A 16,319-nucleotide genomic window follows, 5' to 3' on the forward strand; every position below is an offset into this window, starting at 1 on the left:
TCCATTTTGCTGTGGATTCTTCACAACAGTTTTGTGTCTGTCAATCCCTTCTAATTGACAGAATCTATTGAACTCATCAGAGCAGAACTCGAGTCCATTATCTGTTCTTAGTTTCTTTATTTTCCTTCCAGTTTGGTTTTCAATGAGCCTTTTCCAAGTGACAAAGGTATTAAAGGCCTCATTCTTGGTTTTGAGTAAGAAAACCCAAACTTTTCTGGTATAGTCATCAACTATACTCATGAAATAACTTGCACCTCCTAGTGTTTGAGTTCTTGAAGCCCCCCAGAGATCAGAGTGTATGTAGTCTAGTTTGCCTTTTGTTGTGTGTTTTCCAGGTGAGAACTTTAACTTGCAACATTTGCCATACACACAGTCATCACAGAATTCTAGCTTTTCACCAAGTTTTCCCTTGAGAATGCCTTGCTTTTCCAACTCACTCATGCCTCTTTCACTAACATGACCCAATCTAAGATGCCATAACCTAGTGCTTTCCATATCAGGCCCTTTGACTACCATGTCATTCTCACCAGTGATTGTCTTTCCTTTGAGATAGTAAATCCCATTCTTGAGTTCTCCTTTCATGACAATTAAAGATCCTTTCATGACTTTGAAAGAACTATCAATCTTTATGGTATGACCCTTCTCAATCAATTCACCAATAGAAAGTAAATTTCTTTTCAAATCTGGTACATACCTGACTTCTTGTATGCTTCTCACTTGATCATCATGTAATTTCAATCTCACAGTTCCAATTCCAGCAACCTTGCATGCTTTGTTGTCTCCTAACAGGACTGATCCACCATCTAATTTCTTGAAGGTTGTGAACAAATCTCTTCTTGGTGTCATGTGAAATGAGCACCCTGAGTCAAGAATCCATGAATCACCTGATTCTTGGCTTGATACAACCAAAACATCAGCTGACTCATATCCATCAGTAGCCACACCAGCATCTCCCCTATCTTTACTCTTTTCTCTTTGAAGTTTAGCTTTGAGAGCCCTGCATTCATCCCTGAAATGGCCCTCTTTCTTACAGTAGTAGCATTGTTTCCCTGCCTTCGAGTTAGGCTTTGACTTGTGTGACTGACTTGAACCCCTGTACTGTTTGTTTCTGTGATTGGATTTGTGAAATCCACCTTTGTTTTCTCTGGTTTCTGATCTACCTCTGACAAACAAACCTTCACCATAGCCATTTGACTTGTCTTCATTTCTTTTCTGAATTTCCTTGGAATTCAGTGCAGAATTCACCTCTATCATGGACAGAGATTCTTTTCCATAGAGAATTGTGTCCACAAAATGTTCATAACTCTTTGGTAGTGTGCTAAGCAACAGTATTCCTTGATCTTCATCTTCAATCTTGACACCAATGTTACTTAGGTCCAAGATTATTCGATTGAACTCATCAAGATGCTTTCTTAAATCCTTTGATTCATCCATTCTCATAGTATACAGTTTCTTCTTCAAGTAGAGCTTGTTGGCCAGTGATTTCTTCAAATAAATCGATGCCAACCTTTCCCATAACCCTACTGCAGTGTCCTCATTTGACACCTCTCTGAGAACTTCATCTCCCAGACTCAACAGAATGGCACTGTGTGCCTTGTTCTGAATTTCCTTCAGTTTCTTCTTGTCATCCCCAAGAGCAGCAAGCTCATCTCTGTCAATTCCCTCTGATATTCCTTGATGTACCAGAAATGCCTTCATTTTAATTCTCCATAGACCAAAGTCATTTGTCCCATTGAACTTGTCAACTTCAAACCTGGTAGAAGCCATAGCAGATCAGTTCTTGGCTCTGTTCTTGATGTTCTTGATGTTCTTTGTTTCAGTTCTTTGTTGATCCCTTTCGACTGAGCTCTGATACCATTTGATGTGATCAATGCATGATCAAACACCTCACAAATAACACAATACAAAGAACAAGATTAAGAACATAGCAAGCAACTGAAAATAAACAATGCAACAGTGAAATAAAACCAGTAAACCAGTAAACCAGTTGCAGAAAAAAACCAATAACAAGAACTTGAATATGACAACAATGGACAATCAATTTAACAGTAGAGGAATTAGAGAAGAGAGATCAAACACAATAGATTTACGAGGTTCGAACAAATGATCAGTTGATCAATTGCCTACTCCTCGGCCAGAACAGCCCCAAAGGCTTTGAATCTTTATTAATGCTAGATTGAGAGAGAAATACAAGTTGATTACAAAGTGTTTCACTAACACATACACTCAAGAAGCCATGCTTCAATCACAACTCATCTCACACACAAATTCTCTCTAAGTTACACTGAACTAGCTTTCTCTATGTTTCCAACAACATCCCTCTCATCCTTGTTGCAGCAGATGGCTATTTATAGCCTTGTCCTTCATGTTCGATCCTAACTGTCATAACAGACAGTTAGGTAAAACAGTTCTAGTTAGATGAGAAGGATTAGTAAATAGATGATGTGTCATTCTTCTATTAGTGACCAACACAACAAAAAAGAAAAGATAGTGCTGGCAATCCATATTTTTGCATTAGTTTTTATAATTGGAGCGAATTTTTATTTTTATAGTTGTTAAAAGTATAAATTTAAAAAAAAATGACTTTTTTTTCAAGAAAATTATTTTTATGAAAATTTTTAGAGAAAATAAATGAAAAATATAGAAAAACCAATATAAGGTACTTAGTTGGTAACTGGTTAACCCTATGTTTACCTAAGGATACCTGGTTACTCTTACTTGATTTTTCCATACCTTTAAACTTTTTCTTTAATTTTCCCATAAAATTATATTTTTGAAAAAAAAAAAACTGTATTTTTATTAAAAAACAAAATGTATAAAAACCCATAAAATTTATAATTTCCTTATTATTTTTGTATAGAGTGCTATATTCTAATTTTACAACAAATGTTGTTAAAAAGTGCAATCTATAATGGAAGAGACATTAGACGAAGAAAACAAAAGAAATGCATAAGAGCCCATTCATTTAAGAACTAGTACAATTACACAAAGATTTTTACACTATTGAAATTTTTAATTATTTTTATTTTTTTATTCTTAGACGGAAATTTTCTTCAAAAATATTCTGTAAATTTTATACTGTATACTGTATTATCTTTTCACGGTTGTTTTATAATTGTTCTACTGTTGTTTTAATTGTTCTATTTTGTTATTTTATGGTTGTTTTATAAAAAGACTATTTCTGTAAAAAATTCAAAATTATAGACTTTTACTCCAAATCTAATTCAATATTTTTGTAAAAACCCCAATATATATCCTGTTTAAAAAAAAAAAACATATAAGGCCCGTGTCCAAAAGTCTAAGGGTTCATCTTTCAATCAAGTGGCCCAACTCACTTTTCTCACATAACCCAACAACATAGCTTCAAGTCTTCTTTAAATAACTTGGGCTCTTCCCCAAATCACCTAAGCTGAGCATTAACAAACTTTTCAAATTTATGTTAAGAGAAATATCATATGAAATTAAGAGATATGAAAACTATATCGGCCCTAACACTTATTGGGCCCAGACAAAAAAACAAATTCTGACTCCTTTTATTTTAAATCATAAGATAATTGTATGATATTAAATGATAATTTTAAAAAATATTGACTAAGTTTTCAGATCTAAGTGTGGGCCTAGCCCGCCTTAACACAGGATCGTGACTGCTATTGACCAGAAAATGGCCAGCCACAACAACTTGTCTAGTTACATAAAATTCGAGAACAATAAGCCAGGATTGAAAAACTAAAGAAATATTTGTGGTTCACCTTTTTAAGCAGTAATAAACTAACGACTATGTACAATTGTATTGTGGGAAAAAACTGTTAGTAGTTGTAATTGTGAGGAAAAGCAAATCTAACTAAGCTATAGAATAAAATTTTGGTGAGTGTTTAGTGACTTATAAATTTTAATGTACTATAAAAATTTTAAGATTTTGTTAGTTATAATAATATGATATATAATCTAGTTTATTATTTATTTTTTTTAGTATTTTATGATAATATTAATTTATTTTAAATATATTTTTATTTTTAGTAATATATAAGAAATATATTTTAGTATAAATAAATTTAGTATACTTTGTTTTTTTAATGAAAAAATATTTTCTAAAAGTTGATTGTTTTGGCTTTTAGTTTTGTTCCATAAATTTTTGAGTTTATATGAAAATTTACCTTGAATTTTGGTTGGGTACCTATTTGGGCCTTACATTTGAATAAAGTAGTTTTTGAACCTTGTGTTTCAAAAAAAAAAAAAAATACCAACTATCTTATAAATTAGGGTGTTTATTGGACCACATCTAATATTTTTAGGCCTATTCAAATTCGATCCAATTATATATTAGATGTTAGATTTTACCATCCAAACTGATCCAATTAATTTCAATCATCCAATCGATCCAACATCCATTGAATTGGATCGGTTCTATCCGTTGAATGTATTTTATATATATTTATTGATTTAATTTTAGTTTATTTAATATTTTAAACCTAGTATTTTTTAGATCGGATTGGATCGGATCCATCCAATATTGTAGGTCCAGTATGTATTGGATTAGAAATAAAAAAAAAAAGGTAAAATTTTAATGTTAATTTTTATATATACATATATATTTAAAATAATTACATCACAATACATACTTTTGAAATATTTATGAAAATATGCTCAAATATTTTATTACTGTCATACCTCAACTCTTTCTAATAAATCGATAAACGTGAACCGAAACTCAACCTATTTATTTTGCTACCTACCACCCAGCCATTAAGAGTTAGCATCTCTCTATGGTAGTTTTTTTTTTTTTTTTCCAAACTCTGCTTATTTTTCTTAACAACTACCTTTAATTTATTTATTTATTTATTAATCTTTTTTATCTTTTGTTTTTATTTTTTCCTTTTGAGAAGAGAGTTATTTTTGGGGCTTTTTCATTTTTACACTTCAAAACAGTTTTTTTTTTTTTTTTTTTTTTTTTTTTGCATTTTTACGAAATTCTACATAGAAACTCCTATTGCAATTAGCGTTGCAACCTAAATTGCAACAAAAAATCGTATAGAAATACTTATTGCAACTAGTGCTGCAACCACTTTAAAAACCCAACCCGTAAATTTGAAAGGAAAAAAAAGTTAAAATAGTATATAGGATAATTTCCTTTTTTTTCTCTTAATGAAATGAAATTATATCTCTCTCTCTCTCTCTCTCACTTTTTTTATATTTTTTTTATTATTTTAATTTTTCTAATTAAACTATAAAAAATTTTATATTCCTCTTAAGTTATAGAGAGATTTCAATATACTAGGTGAATGTACGTGCCGAGCCACGTATTGCTAGTTTTATTTAAGATTTTGGTATTTTTAAGATTTTGAATGTATTTTATTTTTAAAGATTACAAATTTTTTGTTTGAAAAAATTAAATATTTACATTTGAAATATTATTTAATAATGTATTAAAAATAATATTAGTGTAATTATAAAATTGTAAATAAATTTATTATTGGAGTAGTAGATTATTCAATTTAGTTCTTTTTTTAACATAGCATGTAATGTAAGTTTATATCTATAAATATTCTGTAAAGTGTTAATATTATATGAACATCTCCATTTATAAAGCTAAAAAGTGGGTCAATGACAGAAGTGGTATATCTGCAATCACACAAAGATAGAAGTGGTATTTTTGCTTCCTATGCTTATCCAGAGAAAACATTAAATAACGTGAGGTTAACTTTAATATATAAAGATTTTTCTTTTTTAAAAAATAAATAAAAAAAAATATTAATATTCTAGGTTTGTTAGAGAGATATGTGGCTAAGATGATTTTTTTAATTTAAAAAGAGATTATTAATATTTAAAAGATTGTTTAATTTTTTTGGTTTAATTATTGGGTTTATTTGTTAACGCAAGATCAAACCTAATCGTTAAATTTAACAGAATATTCTTTTATTTTTAAGTATATTCTGTTAAACCAAGAATTGCCGTTAGATAGGCACTTTTAATATATAAAGATTTCTAAAATTATTTATATGAATACGAAATAGTAGTGTAAACACTATAAAATAAGTTTTTTTTACTTAAACTATAAATAAGTTATATTTCAAAATAATAAATACCTATATATTATTATACTAATAACTTTAATGATAACTTGTTATATATATATATATATAAATATTTTATTGAATAATAACTTTTTATATTTGATTGCTATTTGTTGATTTATTATATATAGTTAAAATTAATATGAAAAGTTATTAAAAAGTAACATAAACGTATCTTAAATAACTAGCCAATTTCATAGGTTACTAAATTTTTTTTCAATTTTATTTAAAAATGTTACCACATAGTATTTTATTAGTATACTACATTAGGGATGTACATCGATCGGTTTGGGCGGTTTATCCTATATATTTTCTAACACAATCTAAAAATTTAAGTGCAACCCGCCCAATTTTTAAAAAAAAAAATAATCTGTAAACCGACCAACGGTTTGGGCGGTTTGGTCGGGTTAACCTGCCCAAACTGGCCAGATTTTTTTTTTGGTTTCAAAGTCAATAAAAATTAAAAAGATAAATTAAAAATATTAAATTCCACCATAAATTAAAAATATTAAATTCCACCAAAGCACAACACAATATATATGACTTTGAAACTAACAAATAAGTATATAATTCTGTTGCAACCAATGTAAGGTTTCTTGAACTTTATATGTGTTTAAATTCTATTATTTTAGAGATTTATATTTAGGATGTTAAATAACATACATGGTAGCAAATCTAGATCCTGATAAAATAATTACCAACAGGTAGACACAACAATTAAACCTAAACACCCTATTAAGATCTGAAAGGACATTCATAATTAAAAACAAATAGGGTTCATCCTAAGATATGCTAAAAAACGAGATCAAACCTGCAAGGACCTCATTAATGTTTCTCCGTGTTTGCTTCAATCTCTTCTGTAAGCAAGATGATTCCGATCTCAATTGGTGGAGTGGAGACAGTTGAATGTCATTCGACATGAATGTTGGACCACCACAACATAGAGAGGGGTGGAGAAAATATCTGAGAAAACGAAAAGATGAGTAATCATAATGGCGCCTGAAGTTTAAAGAGGTAGACGATGAAATCTGTGATGAAAGCATGCTTGCGGAGGATGGAGGGTATTCTTGAGGGTGTGATCTCCTTTTCTTTTCCCTAACGAGGTGTTCAAAATAATATGATTATAAGGAAATGTGTAAACTGTGTTTGGTTGTGTAGAGTAATATGTAATCATATTTCTATTAATTAAATTAAACTGTTTGGTTGAATACAGGAATCTTATATATTATTTTAAAAAATTAAAATAAAAATATTTATATATATATTTAATGTTAATTATATAAAAATAAAATAATTATTCATTAAAGAAATTTATTTATTAATTAGTAAATATTAAATTGGGGAATTACCTCATATACTGTTTTTTTAACTTTTTTTTTTTTTTTTTCAAATTTACAGTTTGGGTTTCTAAAGTGGTTGCAGCGCTAGTTGCAATATGAGTTTTCATACGATTTTTTGTTGCAATTTAGGATGCAACATTAGTTGCAATAGAGGTTTCTATGTAGAATTTCGTAAAAATGCAAAAAAAAAAAAAAAAAAAAAAAGAAAGAAACTGTTTTGAAGTGTAAAAATGAAAAAGGCCATATTAAATTTTATTGTATTTTTTATTAATTAAAATGAATATTTATATATATTTTATCACTATATTATTTATTTTTGTTTGCTATGTCATGTATGTGTACACCATCCGCATAAAATTTATGTATAATGAATATACATATATTATTGCTAATAATATAAAAATAACTAAGTTAAAAAAAAACCGATCTCACAAACTAAATATATACCATAATATTTTATTTATAATAAATGATAATATTATTGGTATTTAATTTTATTTATTAATTCAAAGATTCTATTCAAATTAATATAATAGAAGATAATGATTCAATCCTACTTTTTTTAAAGTATCAACATCACCCTCCTCAAGGGTAGTTATAATACTAAGGGGCTGTTTGGAATAGGTTAATGCTAGTAAGGGAATGGTAATGTGAAACATTACCTTGTTTGTTTGAAGTGTTTAACCTTGGAATGTTATTCCCCTAGTAATATAGCTACCCTTGAGGAAGGTAATGTTCATACTTTAAAAAATGGTAGGATTGAATTATTACATTCCATTATATCATTTTGAATAATATTTTTGAATTAATAAATAAATTTAAGGGACTTTTTCATTTTTACACTTTAAAATAGTTTTTTTTTTTTTTTTTTTTTTTTTTTTTTTTTTTTGCATTTTTACGAAATTCTACATACAACCCCTATTGCAACTAGCGCAGCAACCTAAATTGCAACCAAAAATCGTATAGAAACCCCTATTGCAACTAGCGTTACAACCACTTTAGAAACCCAAACCGTAAATTTGAAAAAGAAAAGTTAAAATAATAGTATATGGGGCAATTCCCCTAAATTTAAATACCAATAATATTATCATTTATTATAAATAAAATATTACGATATATATTTAGTCCGTGAGATTAGTTTTTCTTAACTGAGTTATTTTATATTATTAGCAATAACATATATATACTTATTATACATAAATTTTATGCGGATGGTGTACATAAATGACATAGCGAACAAAAATAAATAACATAGTGATAAAATATATAGAAATGTTCATTTTAATTAATAAAAAATACAATAAAATTTAATGTTTACTAATTAATAAATATATTACTTTAATAAATAATTATTTTATTTTTATATGTAATTAACATTAAATAAATATAATAAAAAAATATTTTTATTTTAATTTTTCAAAATAATATATAAGATTCCTGTACTCAACCAAACAGTGTAATTTAATTAACATGAATATAATTACATATTACCCTACACAGCCAAACACATTTTACACATTTCCCTATAATCATATTCTCCTTCATAATATTCTCTATAATCAAATTATTTTGAATACCTCATACCAAACGCCCCCTAAGGGAATAACATTCTAAGGTTAAACACTCAAAACAAACAAGGTAATGTTTCACATTACCATTCAAGTTTTATTTTTAGGGGAGTTCTTTTTGCACCCCATAAAATGATAAATATATTAAATTATTTAAAAAATATAAACTTAAAATAATTTTTAAAAATTACTCTTAATATTTTTTTAAAATTTTTCCCTCATATTATTTTATGTTAATTTCAATACTTATTTGATTTTATTTTTATAATTTTTTTTTTAACTTGTGTATAAATATTTTTTATTTTTTTAAAAAAATTCATATAATATTTTATTTTTATTATTTTGTCATATTTAAAATATAATTTATTTTTATTTAATAGATATATTTTTTAAAAATATAAATTAAAAGAAAAAGTTAAAAAAAATTTAGTATATGAATTTTATATAAAATAAAATATCTTTACAAATTTTAAATAAAATTTGGCTATTTTTATTAGTTGATATATAATACTATTACCTACCCTCAATTTTTTCTTTTCTATCTTTGTTAGCTTTTCTTTGTGGAAAACCTAATTGGGTCCCACCACGTTTGTCGGCAGAAGGAAATTGGTTCGAAGTTTCAAACACGTCACGTCGAGATTCCCGAAGATGAGATTAGTTAGAATAGGGACAATTTTGGGAAAACAATTCACTGATAATGCCACGTGGCACTTATCTTTGACGTGGCATCGCATTCCTCCGCAATTATCGTCAAAGGAAATGTCCACTTTGATTTAAATACTTAATTAATTACCATAAATATATAAATATATGTAGTGCGCCATGGTGATAGAAACCATTTCGCAGAAAAGAAACAAAACCCTACCGCCATTGCCCCAAGCTGCTTTTTCTTCATCGTTTTCCTTGAAGTTGCAGAGCTTGGCATTTACCGAAAACCTAACCTAATTCTTCTTTTTTTATTTTTATTGCTAGATTTCATATTTCATTTTTGAAACGTCGGCGGTCTTCTGTTTATATAAGGTATTTCATACAAATTCCTGGAAAAATTCATCCGATTTTATTTGTTATTCGTATTTTCTAAGCTTTAAATTTCTGGATCTGAAGTCCTTTCATCTCGATCGTTGTATGTGTATGTTTTTTTTCTTTAAAAAAAAAAAAAGAATGGGTGACAGAACACTCATGTTGTTTTTTCTCTGGATTGCTATATATATATATATATATATATATTAAAATTTTGTTGCGTTGTTTGATGATACATGTATTCTTTTGTGTTCTTTCGTGGGTGGTTTTGCTAGAGTCAGGAATCTTTTCAGAATCTTCTGGTTTTTTCTTTTCCTTAGGAGGGTGAGGGTAAAAGAATAATTATGGGTTGTGATTGGATGGTTTCGGTTCAGGATCATCAATTTGTTTTGTCAGCAGGTGTCGATCACTGGTTTAATTTCGTATCTAGGAGATTGGAGGAATTCATTTCATTAAAAAAATTCATAGCAGACGTCATTTGTTACGGAAAAGAAGAAAAGGGCTTGATGCTAATTTAGTGTAGTGCAGAATTTGAAAGCAGAAGTATCAGAATGCGCACAAGGACATGCTAATTTGTTTTTTTACTATTTAGTCTTCAAAAGATTTGACGGGGATAATAAGCTTGGTTTATGTTTGGAATCATGCCGGTTTCAGCAAATGAAGAGGTGTTTATTTAGTCTTAGATTCAAAGTTACTACTAAAAATTAGTGTGAAGTATTATTGTTATTTTAGCTCCGGGATATTGATGAATTAATCTTGCATTGCAGAGTGGGGTTAAACCCGTTATTCGGCAGTCTGTTGACTATCTTGCAGGTATTCCTATTAAAAAAAGAAGGTTTCCTTTATTCAGGCCAAACTCACCGCCTCCAGCTGAAGAGCCATGTTTGTGTCCGACAGAAACTAGTTCACTGCAAAAGGACCAATCTAGCCTATCCCAAGGATCAAGGCTTTCATATTCGAGTGTTGCAACAACTTCTTCAGGTTTATCGGATGTGGTCAAGCATCCTGAACCTGAAGCAAGAAGCTCTAGTGTTGTGAGTGATCATGTGGGGAATATCAATTTGACAAATATCATGCATCCTGAACCTGAAGAAAGAAGCTCTAGTGTTGTGAATGATCATGTGAGGAATATCAGTTTGACAAATATCAAAGTTGAAGAAACTAGCCTGACGACACAGCCAGGATCTGCTGCTAACATGAATGGGGAAGAGAAACTAGTGAAAGCTAAAGACCCTATAGATCAGACTATTTCAGTGAAAAATGTGTTAAAACCAGCTGGATCTCTTGCCCTTAATGTTGGGTTTGATGTGCCTATTAAGGATAGAACTGAAGTGAAGGTTGAACCAGAAGTTGCTGCTTTACAAGAAAACAGCAAGTCATTACTGAATTTGAAAGAACAGTTTGTTCTAGCTTTGTCAAGCAAAAGTAGTGGAAGCCAGCATCAGGAGACTTTGGAACCTGTTCCACAGAATTTGTCTTCGAGTAAAGAAAGAAGCAGCAGCTATTGCAAAGGCGATGCTGGTGAAGTAAATGTCCATAGGGCTCATCTTTGTGCCAATCGGGCTAACTGGGATTTGAATACCCCAATGGATACATGGGAGAGTTCTTTGAATGATGCAGTTATTAGTCAAACATCTGCTGGTGGAATGGTCCCAGCTGGTCGAAGAGAAGATGAACAGCCATTGATAGGACTTGCTATCACTTCTGAAAAGCTATCAAGTATAGAGAGTAAGAATGTAACTGATTTCTCCCGGCTGTCTAGCCATAAAGACAAACCTGGTGACTCTCTTCATTTACAACTTAGTCCGTCTTGTCTTAACTTCCCCATTCAAGAACCTTCAACTGCATCCCCTAAGTTAGATACAAACAAAGTTATTCCTATGACAAGCATGCCTAGAGTTGTTTTGCCAAGTATCAACATTGGGAAGGGTATTATTAGACCTGTAAAATCAGAGCCAGTTGAGGAGAGAGTTAAGGTGGAGACACATGGTGCTGAATCCTTTAGTTTGGCCTCATTAGACAGTTCAGTGGCATCTTCTGTAAACGGGTTGCCATTAAAATTAAATGAACAAATGGTAGAAGGCACAGATAAACACTTTTCATGTGCAGTTAGATGTAAAACTGCAGATATCCCGTGCCCCATAGAGAATTCTTCTTTTCTGACTGAGAATAAAAATTCAACTGCAGCAGTTATGTGTAAAAACACAGAGGTAGCTAGCCCTGTCAGGAATCCTTCTTCATCTGCAGAGTATAAACCTTCTGGTGAAACAAGTAAAACTGCAGAGAGTATTTGCTCTGTTATGAATTCTTCCTTTCATACTGCGTTGGGCATGGGCGGTGAACATATAAATCAATCAGAAAGATTTAGTTCTACTAGTGCAATGCATCTCGAAGCTTGTGAAAGTAGTGGGAAGTTTACACTAGATAAGGCTGCTACGTCAGTGAGTATTGATGTTAATGTAGACACTACAAATCCTGAACGTAGTAAGGTTGATGATTCTAAGAAGTGTGGATCAAAAGTCGCTAATGATCTACCTTTGCGTGGAGATGGTGAGGGTTCTGCGAGTGATGATGAAAAGATTAATATTTCAGCTGAAACAGGAGACTCTTATAGTTCTGATTATGAGTCAGATGGTAATCACGCTATAGATATGAGTATTGATATGGAATTGGATAGTGATTATGAAGATGGTGAGATCAGAGAACCAATTGAGCATATAGCAGTTGAGGTAACTGAGGGCAAGAAAGGACAATCGGATCATGTTGATAATAGTTTTCTTAACAGAGAAGTGGTGGGTACAATGGGATTTATCAATAATGCAGACCATGCTTTTGAGGGAAAAGAGTCAAAATGTGATAGTACTGAAATAGATAAGAAGGGTGTTGAAGAAGCTTCTGGTGTACCTCATAGCATTAAGTGTGAGAGTGGATTTGATAAAGATGCTTCTTTTCAAGAATCATTGACTGTTGAAAGCTCAGCTAGCGGAGCTTTTTTAGATGAGACTAACAATGCTGCAATTAGTATACCCCCTAGCGAATCAGTGAAGAGAGATGTGCAGGAGTGTCAAGACACAAATCTTGAACAAGCTGCATGTGGAGGTGAAGTAACTCAACCAACTATTGCACAAGGAACTGATCTGAGACTTGATAGTGATGAACTAGTACAACAGAGTGACACAGCTTTGGCCAAATCCTCTTTGTACTTTGATAATGCAGGGAAGGATGTTGATAGTGGAACCCATCGTAGCCGCATGATTAATTTGCCCCGATCGTCTGGTTCATCTTCCCCTGGTAGGAACAGAACCTTTTCTGGGAGGGGAATGCCTTTTAGAGCAGGAAGAGAGAGATTTTCTGATGTGACAAATGAACGAGACATAGTATATTTTCGAGGGAGGTGAATGTTTTATTTTGCTTTCTTTTCTCATTCTTTGATTACATTTACATGTTATTCAGTTTTCGCTGGCTTTTTTTTTTCCACTCTTTTCCCGATTTGTGTTAATTGCTTTTTTTTTTTCCCTTTTCAGAGAGGAAAATTACGGTGATGACACCCACAAGTTTTTTAGGGAGAGGCACCATGAGCAGACAACTAGGAACTCTAGATTCAATTATGTTCGTGGCAGAGGTAGGATTAATAATCGAATAAACACCTTTCGAGGTGATCGAGATTCTGATCGTAACTTTGCTTCAGAATTTCCCAACAGTCAACAAGAGTATCGAGTTCCTAGACATAAATATGAATCGTCTGATGTTGATCATGAATATAGTACTTACAATGTCACTCAAGATGGAGGCTTTGTTGGTTCTGGTCGTGGAGGTAGGAAGCATTTAAATGATGAAGGACCATTCGGTCGTCGGATTCCCTCAAGGAATCAGTCTCCTGGTGCAGGGCCTGCAGGTCGTGGTAGGCATATGGTAAGAAGAATGCCAAGAAATATTAGTCCTAGATGTGTTGGGGAGGATGATTCCGAGATGGTCAGGCATAGGCGAAATGACAAGTTTGCAAGGAGTTTCCAATATGATGATATAGATCCTCCTGAGTTCTCGCGACCCCAACCTCCATTTGAGGGAGTAGATGGTCAGTTCTCCCAAGGAAACAGGAACTTCCCCTCGGTACAGAGAAAAGTTATGCACCGTTCAGTTCGTTCAAAATCTCCTGTAAGTGGTAGAAACCGTTCACCTGGGCCATGGTCATCTCCCAGGAGAAGATCTCCATATGGGTTTTCTGGACATCCAGATTTGGCACAAAGGACTCCATTTTACAGAATAGACAGGATGAGATCCCCTGATCGCCGCTGTTTTGCTGGAGAAGTGGTGGTTAGAAGGCATGACATGAGAGGGATGGATTCAGGTCGCGGTCATGGGCACCCAGGCTCTGTTATGCCTAACAGAAGCCCGTCCGATCGCATTGCAATCAGAGAAAGAAGATTTGGTGGTTTAGATCCTCAAGAAAGGCCTGAAAGTGATGATTTCTTTGGTGGTCGTTTGCATGAACTTGGTAGCGATGTTAATGGTGAAGAAAGAAGGTTTGGTGAGAGACGTGGACCTGTCCGTCCATATAGGACTCCGTTTAATGTGGACGATGTGATTGATAGAGATTTCCACATTAGGATTAAGAATAGACCTGGTAATGCACCTAGACGAATGAGAAATATTGAGGAGCAAGAAGCAAATTACAGGCAGGGTGGTCAGATGTGGCACAATAATGAATTTGATGAGATGTCACGAGTTAAAAGGAAAAGATTTTGATTTTATTTGGCCGCTGGCCTTAGTTTTGGATCCATTCTGCATGTGAAGATAGAGCCTGGTTCTTATTAACTAATTATGCTTCAAGACATTTTGCTTGTTAAAACACAAAGCAAGCTGCATGGATCCTAGACTGAATGCTTTGCGGCATATGATTATAATTGAATTTTCATGTAAATTGACAAGTTTCTTTTCTGACTAATCTCGACATGATTGAACTCAGAGTTTCATGTGGCAAATTTTGTACACTCCTAGGTATGGTTGTAAAGTACTATCTTACTGGTGGTCATTTATGAAGAATGGCTGTTCTGCTCATAGCTTTTGCGCTTGGCAGACAAAAACTTGCAGGTATGCACAACTTGAATCTGTTAGCACTCCACTAAAGTTCAAAGGCTTTATGCCATAATGGAATCTGTTAGAAAGTTCATAATTTCATGTTAGTTTTTTCTGCTTCAGTTTCTTTTCGTGTAGCAAGTAGACTGCTCGGTTTCTCTCTGGCATGTTATTTGTTTCTGCCTCAAAGATGAGAAGTATCTTGAACTTCATTTACATGCTATCCTTTAATTTGGCAGGTAATGTAAGTGAGTAGATAGTTTTGGGCAGTTTGGTGATGGGGAAGGATGTGAAGTTGATTCTTACAGATTGCCTTTTGGATGCATTGTAGACTTTGTAGTGATTAGGTGTCCCGGTAAACAATCCATTATAGATCTTGTGGAGAATAATTAATGACACATTATCTATAAGTTTAAAGATTCAAATATTGGAATATCAGTGGAAACACGAGATGGGCACATTTAATCTACATTGTTGGCGAATTCATGTGCTTCCTGAATCGTAATAAACTGGCTGTAATTTCATATCACTAGTTAAGAAAAAGGATATTGAAATGCTTATCTCTGTCTTCGCTGCTCTACATGCCCCCTTCATTTCAAAAGTTGCTTCATGTGATTATTCATTCGCCTTAAATGAGATGATGCTAATTGCTTACGATGCAACCTTGGTGTTGTGTTTGTTGGGTCCATGAATTGGGAAACGTTAGTTCTGGGTATACTTTTTTTTTTCTCAACACAAGCTGAAAAGTTTGGTGGCATGACGAGTTGAGTAATTTTGATGAAATAAATCCAAGCTCATTTGGTTTTATTAAAATTCACGAAGGTTCTGGCCATTGTCTTGCTGAATGGGTAAATAATTACAAGTTGGACATGATATATATATTTTTTTTGATAACATGGACCTCATTATTTTCATTATCAATCTCTCCACGTAATTATTTCTAAGATCATACTTTACCTATTACACTAACAGATATAACAATAATACTGAAGTTTTAAGAGAAGGTGAATAAGTAATTAACTATAAAATTATAAAATGGAAAGAGCCGTCTGTGGAAGCCGGATAAGTTTATGTATTGAGTGACAGTAGTATATGAGCTAGGTAGTGAGGTGGCAATGTTAACCTGGTAAGTATATGATATCTAAAATTTCATTGAGCGAGAGCCTTTCATATGCTGGCAGGCATGTGTGATTTTTCCTTTCTTTTCTATTGAACTAGGCAAGAGTTGGCTACCGACTTTTTGT

The 16,319-nt window shown here is 32.1% G+C and overlaps 1 protein-coding gene across 6 annotated transcripts; it reads left to right on the forward strand.

Moving 5' to 3' along the window:
- The first annotated feature begins 9,788 nt into the window (after nucleotides 1-9,788).
- On the forward strand, nucleotides 9,789-15,969 carry LOC115707297 (uncharacterized). 6 transcript variants are annotated; one of them, XR_009684528.1, is made up of 5 exons: nucleotides 9,793-9,999; nucleotides 10,275-10,664; nucleotides 10,767-13,393; nucleotides 13,524-15,090; nucleotides 15,315-15,969. XR_009684528.1 is itself a non-coding variant. In XM_030635207.2 (4 exons), the coding sequence occupies exons 2-4, from the start codon at nucleotides 10,629-10,631 to the stop codon at nucleotides 14,743-14,745; spliced, it is 3,885 nt and encodes a 1,294-aa protein (XP_030491067.2). In that variant the 5' UTR covers nucleotides 9,789-9,999; nucleotides 10,399-10,628; the 3' UTR covers nucleotides 14,746-15,969. The 6 variants fall into 6 exon arrangements, 3 of the variants coding, with proteins under 3 accessions (XP_030491067.2, XP_030491068.2, XP_030491069.2); XR_004009724.2 differs by having other exon boundaries at nucleotides 9,794-9,999; nucleotides 10,399-10,664; nucleotides 15,199-15,969; XR_004009723.2 differs by having other exon boundaries at nucleotides 9,794-9,999; nucleotides 10,399-10,664.
- The last annotated feature ends 350 nt before the right edge of the window (nucleotides 15,970-16,319 follow it).

This window comes from Cannabis sativa, chromosome 1 (genome assembly GCF_029168945.1).
Source record: "Cannabis sativa cultivar Pink pepper isolate KNU-18-1 chromosome 1, ASM2916894v1, whole genome shotgun sequence".
In the NCBI taxonomy this organism is placed as follows: domain Eukaryota; kingdom Viridiplantae; phylum Streptophyta; class Magnoliopsida; order Rosales; family Cannabaceae; genus Cannabis; species Cannabis sativa.

Excerpts from the sequence above, each read along its gene's own strand:
- LOC115707297 (XM_030635207.2), top strand. The coding sequence starts at position 10,629 with ATGTTTGGAATCATGCCGGTTTCAGCAAATGAAGAG. Across the intron at positions 10,665-10,766 it reads CGGTTTCAGCAAATGAAGAG|AGTGGGGTTAAACCCGTTAT; the intron begins GTGTTTATTTAG and ends CTTGCATTGCAG. Across the intron at positions 13,394-13,523 it reads ATAGTATATTTTCGAGGGAG|AGAGGAAAATTACGGTGATG; the intron begins GTGAATGTTTTA and ends TTCCCTTTTCAG.